Source organism: Triticum urartu, unplaced genomic scaffold (assembly GCF_003073215.2).
Source record: "Triticum urartu cultivar G1812 unplaced genomic scaffold, Tu2.1 TuUngrouped_contig_6133, whole genome shotgun sequence".
Lineage (NCBI taxonomy): Eukaryota > Viridiplantae > Streptophyta > Magnoliopsida > Poales > Poaceae > Triticum > Triticum urartu.
Window position 1 is genome coordinate 11,134 of NW_024116868.1, and position 7,410 is coordinate 18,543.

At 41.7% G+C, this 7,410-nt stretch overlaps 1 protein-coding gene and 1 long non-coding RNA gene across 11 annotated transcripts; one reads left to right on the forward strand and one right to left on the reverse strand.

The window, feature by feature from the left end:
• Positions 1-1,721: 1,721 nt before the first annotated feature.
• Positions 1,722-5,474, forward strand: LOC125530189. Of its 10 annotated transcripts, none has more exons than XR_007292878.1 (3): positions 1,722-1,797; positions 2,101-2,168; positions 2,289-5,474. It is a non-coding gene; the product is annotated as an uncharacterized LOC125530189 (long non-coding RNA). The 10 variants fall into 10 exon arrangements; XR_007292881.1 differs by lacking the exon at positions 1,722-1,797 and adding an exon at positions 1,936-1,997; XR_007292877.1 differs by lacking the exon at positions 1,722-1,797 and having other exon boundaries at positions 1,943-2,168; positions 2,289-5,167; positions 5,248-5,474.
• Positions 5,475-6,987: 1,513 nt separating this feature from the next.
• LOC125530188 (dirigent protein 22-like) lies at positions 6,988-7,404 on the reverse strand. Its single transcript, XM_048694593.1, has one exon. It carries the CDS (start codon positions 7,288-7,290, stop codon positions 7,063-7,065), a length of 228 nt encoding a protein of 75 aa, XP_048550550.1. The 5' UTR covers positions 7,291-7,404; the 3' UTR covers positions 6,988-7,062.
• Between the last annotated feature and the right edge of the window lie 6 nt (positions 7,405-7,410).

Below are 7,410 nucleotides of genomic sequence, written 5' to 3' on the forward strand. Positions count from 1 at the left end.
ATTAGTCCTTGCCAGCAATTATAAGGAGTAAAGTACTTAATTACAAACAAGGTTGGTTCATATATATCTTTGTAATTTCTTACATACAAAACAATATCAAAATGTTCCGACGTGCATTCACGTGTGTACATGCTAGTATCACCATGAGTCAATCTAAAAAAAGGAATGGCAATTTACTTAAGACGTGTTCAGGAACTTTTCTGTACAATTCACAGCGAACATTATGAGCTGAAATCTTCCATGGGTTCAACCTGTACCACCGGCGCCCCTGCACTCTCGCACACGCTTTCTACCCTTATAAAATCTGGAAAAGAAAAACATCATTTCCAACATTAGAACATGATTTAGAATTTGCAAGGACTTGAAACAAAACGGCAGGATACAAAGTAACATGGTACTCTTCTGTTAGTACCATGAAGCTCTTCTGGTAGTTATAGTTCTTCTGGTAGTTATAGACCGGCAAATATTAACCCCACCCCACCCCACCCAAAATCATATAAAAAGTCAGGGCAAGATGATACATAGGCGTAAATCAAACTGAAACCGAAATTGTCGTTCATCGATCAAACATTACCATCTACAGGCCTACATAAAATGTGTAGTGATTTTTAGAAAGAAAAAATGACATTTGTAGTTCGCAGTTGTTATCTACACATGCTTATCCTGTATATATGTTGTCTACCCATCAAGATCTTTCATAAGAGATTTCCACTTTCAAATATAGAAGAGGATGGCTGAGGCGGTGACGTGAAGGAGACCTTTGGTGGCCGCTAGGGTTGAGAAACATTATATATACCTAGGTTAATGCTTATAATAACCTAGGTTAATGTTCTAATTAGCCGAACTGAATTCATTACCAAGAAGTTACACTCCTCATTACCGACAGGTTACATTGTGGAATACACCGTAGATTACATGAAAAGTAATGAAGTGGTTTTGCTCCCCCACACCACACTGCATGTCCAAGTCGGTCACGTAGCTAGCGAGCATCAGCCGATGCCACCTAAAGTCCTAAAGCCTACGGAGAGGTCGTGAAGGTAGCTAGGCCAGACTCGACCGCTGTTGCAATGGCAACAAAAGCAAACGGGTCATCTACTACCCCTATAAAAGTATGAAAGGGCGGAGAACCAAATCATCTCAACCATCAAACTATGTTGATCTGATGGTTCAAATCGTCTCATAGATCAAACGCGTTTGACACTGTAATTACCCACCACTGCCATTGGTCAAAGAGAACACGTCCCGATTCCTCCCCCACCGTCACGACTGCCTACGATCTCCCGTTCGTCTCCCACCAGCCCCTTCCCGCACCTTCTCTTCCGCTTGCGTGCTCTTGCCAGGCCGAAACCTCCCACATGGTCTTTATGGCCGCCGCGGCCAAATCTTCGGCTACATCCTCTTGCATAACTGAACGGCTTCCGCGATCCGTGACACCCTCACATGAGGCGCTCTCCCCGCCGCCACCACGACGAACTCATCGGCGCGCTCTTCGCCGGAGCGGCGTGCGCTGGAAGCCGGAGCAGGGAAGGAGTGCGGCCACCAGTGGGGGAGACTACAAGGGGAGGCATGGTAGTGCTCTCTCTGTCGCCGGGCGGGCAAGAGCCGAGGCCTGGGGAATGTACCGTATGGCCGGATAGGACGGGCGGCAGGGTAGGCAGCGACCAGATCCCGGCGCGGGTGAGGCCTGGTTGCCACGCAGTGCCCATGGTGGTTACATCCCGGCCACGCATGGGAGTCGCCATGGCGGCGGCGTGGTGCTGACGCGGGAAGGAGGCACGGGGCGGCACGTCATCCAAGGTAGTACAAATTTATCTGTTCTAAATTGTTTTGCTGTGTGATATGTGTGGATTAGAGGAACGTCCTCTAATTGATCGATGTGCCTGACGCTGGAGATCCAAAGGGTATGGTTTTGTCAAGTTCTCTTCGGAAAGCGAATCGCCATGGCGGCGGCGTGGTGCTGACGCGGGAAGGAGGCACGGGGCGGCACGTCATCCAAGGTAGTACAAATTTATCTGTTCTAAATTGTTTTGCTGTGTGATATGTGTGGATTAGAGGAACGTCCTCTAATTGATCGATGTGCCTGACGCTGGAGATCCAAAGGGTATGGTTTTGTCAAGTTCTCTTCGGAAAGCGAAGCAGCCACGGCGTTGGAGAAAATGAGTGGTGAGGTATATAAAAACGTGCTTCGTTTATCCGTTGGTACAGCAGAACAAACCAAGCTCTCGCGGGATAATATGCTGTTCTTTTCCTTCCGCTGACATGCTTCTGCCAAATGATGATTGTTTCAGGTGCTTGATGGAAGGAATATATGGGTGCATTATGCCTGATGTTTCTGCTGCTTCTCCTGCTGCTATAGATGTGTAAGGCACTTATTCGGAATATGTAATGTTAGATGTACGCATGGAGCCTTGAACATGTACTATGTATACCTGCAGAGAGATTTATGGTAACAACAGAGTAATTTATTTGGAAGCAATTGTTACTGAGGTAGAGTCTTTCTGGGTAGTTTGCCGCAAGTATTAAACTTATGATTTTAGTTTGAGATACAACCAGAAATCTGAAACCAATACTTCTTCTCAGACAATCTAGATGTGTTATAAAATTTATTTTGGAAAGCTTGTACAGAAGGTTAACAATATGCCTTCTACTTTCGGATATTGTGGTGTTAAATGACCACTTCATAAATCATAATCTGAGGTGGTGTTCATTCAACCAAAGGCAAAGAATATTATTACAAAAAACGGTGTGAGCAAGCAAATTCACTTCATACCAAAACTTGATAAGCCATGTGGGTGACACTAGGAGACGTTGTACTGCTCGATAGCCTGCCACAGTCCACAGGCATAGAGCCAAAGTTGTGAGTGGGCGGTCTTTGGTCTAAGGTTTTTTAAATGCATCAAAATTTATGTTTGTTTGTAACCTGAATCTTGCAGATGGTTTCTGGGCTGTAGCTACAAAAAACAATTCATCGTACGGCGGTAACACAATAAGGTTCAGTTGTGCGTTCATATTAATTAAAAAAAATGTACATATGAACCGACTGCATCAGTTGTTTTGCTTCTCCTATTCCCTTGAAAGGATTGCTTGATGGAAAGATGTTTTTGCTTTTGCAGCCTTATTTCTTATGTAATTTTTGCAGTGGTGCTTATGTACAGTTGATGAATGAAAGGTATGACCAAGTAGGCTGATGTCAAAAGCTTTACAGATCAGGGCATAATTGATACTGATTTCATATCTTGAAGTTTTTTTATTCCTGTAACGAAAATATTGCTAATGCTTTGAGTACCCCCCCTGGTTGTAGAGCAAGGGCTCGCTTCCTTATATTTTCAATGCATACTTTGAATTTTTACCTTTTCCTCTTTGGGTTGCCCTTAATGATCACCGCTAAGTTTGCTTTGCATTTTGCGAAAGCACATGAAAATGCAGGTTTTGCTTGATGAATTGGTTAACTTAGCACCCATGCACTCGAGCTGAAAGGAAGTAGCCTTGTAAGGACCCAAGCCATGCAAGATACAAATAATTGTTGACTTGGCATTATCTCTTTCTTCATGGTGTTTCGATTGTGCAATTGTGTTGTTAATTTGGTTTAACAGCTTCAAAGGGCACTGAGAATGAACTTTGAATTCTACAAAAATCACTGCTACCTTGCGACCATAATTTACCTTCAGAGCTCAGGAGGTGGCGTCATCACCGTTCCTGCCGCCCTCCGGCTGGGCCGTCGAGGACCTCCTACAGTTCTCCTACATGCACCATCGAGGGCACTGAAGGTCTATCACAAATCAATCAGGTGAACCTTTAATTCAATCGGTGGTATTCTTTGGTTTGCATGACTAATACTGCACCTTTGGTACTTGGTGGTGGATCTGAACTTTTTGATCTGCAATTTCATCTACTAACCAATCTTCCTCTGATACATAGTACTAGAAACATTTTTTGGGACAGGAAGAAATTGCTATTCCGGAGTTTACTTAATCATTTGAAAATTCCTTTGGGAAATACAAGTGAACTGGAGCCTGAAACTTATTCTCATATATAGATATAGGAGGAAATGGGACTGATGTAAGAATGTGTTTGTTTAGACCTGTATACTTACGAGGAGGTTCATATTTAGACCAAGATTAGAATTTGACTACATGCCTAAGTTTGGCTGGTTGAGAAATTAGAATTCATTGTCCCTCATAAAGTTTATGTTTAGTGGGTGCACGCGCATTAGAGATTAAATATGAACCGTGGGGCTTCCAGCAATCTAGAATTGTAGTGTTCGGATTATCTTAGGTTGCCGATTACTGTACTGAAAATGTGTAATTAGATATGACATGTACATAAGAATTGTGCAGCAATCTTGTCTTACAAAGTAGGATCAAGAGGGATACTAAAGAAATGAAGATGCAGAGTCTCTGTTTCCTAGGATTACTTCTCATGTTCATGTCGGCTTCCTTGGCTTTACTTCATACCACCAGATGCATTAAACTGGACCGTATCAAGAGGTAAGGCTACCCCCTTGATTAGAATTGCCTTATTTGTGCTATTTGGTCAGTGTGTGTTTTATGTATGATGATGTCACGTAGCCTGGAATAAAGTTGGGTTGTGCCTGCCTAGGCACTAGCTCCAGTGATATAGGTTGGAAATCAGAATATATGCTTGATTCTTAGAGAAAACTTTACACGCAGACTTCGTGGGCTCATGTGTTGTTTCAACATAATTGCATAGCAATCCAGTGAATTATGTAAGATTCAGTAGGAGGTATTGTAGATGTACTACTATTTCAGTTGCATGATTCTATACATCTAAAAAGGGTATAGAGATTCTGTAACTATTATTAGAGAATATATCTCGCTGCTGCTCTGTAAATGTGTGTAATCTCTACTGCGTTCCAATAAAGAGAATTTTACCATGCAGAGGGATCCAATGAAGAAACTAATCCTGCTGAGTTCCAATAAATAAATCCTTCGGAGGATCTGCTCTAATACAGCTGTCGTGTATTGGAACAGAGAAATCATATAAACTAGATTCAGTCGGATTTATTTTATTTCATGACAGAGAAATCATATACCTTTTGCTATTTTGGCACATACATTTATTCTTATTTACTTGTGCAGTTTGGAATGATCCAACATATCTGAAGTTATCAAACAAGAATACTTACTATTTAAGGCCTTATTTGCAGGTTATTTGCACCGCCTCTCTTTCTTTGTATACACGTCTCTTTCCTCCAACAATAATAGTGAACAACTTTTTTCGGATCAGGTATTACATTGCTACAAATATATGCGAAAGCTACTCCTTACAACAAGGAAAAAGAGGATGAATGCTTTCTATCTTCACCAGTTTTGTAGCATGTTCCAAATTGTTATCTCTTTCCTATGGAAATTCTGAAACTAAATGAGTTGGCCTAGAATTATGAATCTGTGTTCAAGCTTGCTTATGACATAAGCATTATGTTTATTTTTGAACGGGTAATATCCTTTTTGACACGGACTGTATCATACAGACTGAAGCAGCTTCTTATCATTATACCCCACATTAAATTATATTTTATGAGCTAGATGCATACAATATATGGCAAAGAATATTGGTTGTTACTATCATTAAAGTTCCGAACTTCAGTCTTTACCTATTATCACATTATTGTTTCTGATTCTGTTTTTTTGTGAACTGTACAAAGATTCCTAATTAATTTACATTAAATAATATAAAAAAGAGGTAGTATTAACACGTTGATTGATATCAGTAATATTCAGAAGTCACACAAAGCATTCTTGGAGTATGTGGGGGATTAAAATATGCACTATTATGATAGACTTAAGTCCACTATGAAATCTAAAAGCGCAAGTGTCACTGTTACCTAAATTATGTACAGTATAGTCAGTGTTTCAAAAAATTATGTGTCAATTTCAGAATTTCTTCTGTTTATTGTAAAATGCACATTCTTTGGTTTATGGTTCTAGATTCTCAGTTATAGAAGAAATTTACATCTTATAGTAAATGATATTTGTTCAGTTGATAACCAGATTCAAGGACAATTGGTAAAAGTTTTCTTCTAATGTACTTTTATTGATCCTTTCCTGGTAGTCTGCAACCACTGCCTCAATACTATTAGTGCAGATTGATTGGTTGATTTATACAAGGAATGAATGTCTTGGCACAGTGCTGATGTTATTCGATTGATTTGCTACATGTAGGAGTCATGCATGTCCAGTTATATTTTCATTCATCCATTTTCCTGGATCAGCACTCCTACACACTGATCACTAGCAGTTTGAGGTAAATCCACTAATTAACTTCTATGTCAATATTAGCCTGCAACTTTGCAACAAATGGCACAACTGCGAGGACGCTATGCTCCTGCTTACTATTTTGGTGCTCACATGGTATGTGGGACACACTCCTTCGTGTACTTCTTTCTCTGGGAAGTGAAGATTTATGTTTTTTAATGTCATGTGAGTTGCATTTTGTTTTTGTAAGAGAATATTACAAAACGACGGGGGAGCTTCTTATTGTGCAGATACAGACAATTATAGTAAAAATACAAAAAAAAAGTGACCCACAAGATCTAAGCAGTAACATGGAGTGTGTTCATGCATTAGTTTTTCTTGGTGCAGAGAATATGTGTAAAATGTAAAGAGTTTTTTTAAAAAAAAACTTTAGCCACAGTATGTTTGTAACGCACGTGCACGTTTACTAGTGGGAACAAAGTGAAAAGTGAAAGATCCCCTAAAAAAGTGAAAGGTACGGTGGCCCCTGGAATAAAAAAACTATCAGGAGAGGGGTGGCCGGTGGGTTCTACTTCACGCAACGATCACACGTTCTGGCTCTGTGCACTGACTTTTTCCTGCATAATCTTTGGTTGATTGATTTCAGCAACCACAAATTTGACATAAAATCGACGCAAATTATATCTTCCAAAGAGCTGAAGAGATTAGCAAAACTGCAAACCACAGACACGAAACAGCACTCAAATCTGTAAATGCACATCATCCATCACGATAACAAACGCAACAAATCTGCAAAAGTCCATTTATTCCAAGCAAAATTACAATATTTTCCGTCCGGCAGCGGCCGCTACGCCGCAGCAGCCTTGACGTAGATAGTGTACTCGACGACGGTCTCGCCGGACTTGGCGCCGGAGTCCACGGTGCTCGCCTGGACATAGCCGCGAGCCATGCGAAACTTGCCCGTGCCCCCGATGATGCTCATCTCCCTCACCGCCGAAAGCACCTCGTTGCGGCCGTAGATGGTCAGGCTGCTGCCCTTGTAGTCCCCGGCGGTGAACACGAAGTTCATGTTCATGAGGAGCCCGAAGGTGGCCTGGTCGGCGAACGTGTAGCTCCCCTGCGCGCGGCCCACCTCGTCCTTGGATTTGGCGGAGCCCGTGACGGCGGGGCCGGTGGTGAGCGGGTCGTCGATGGC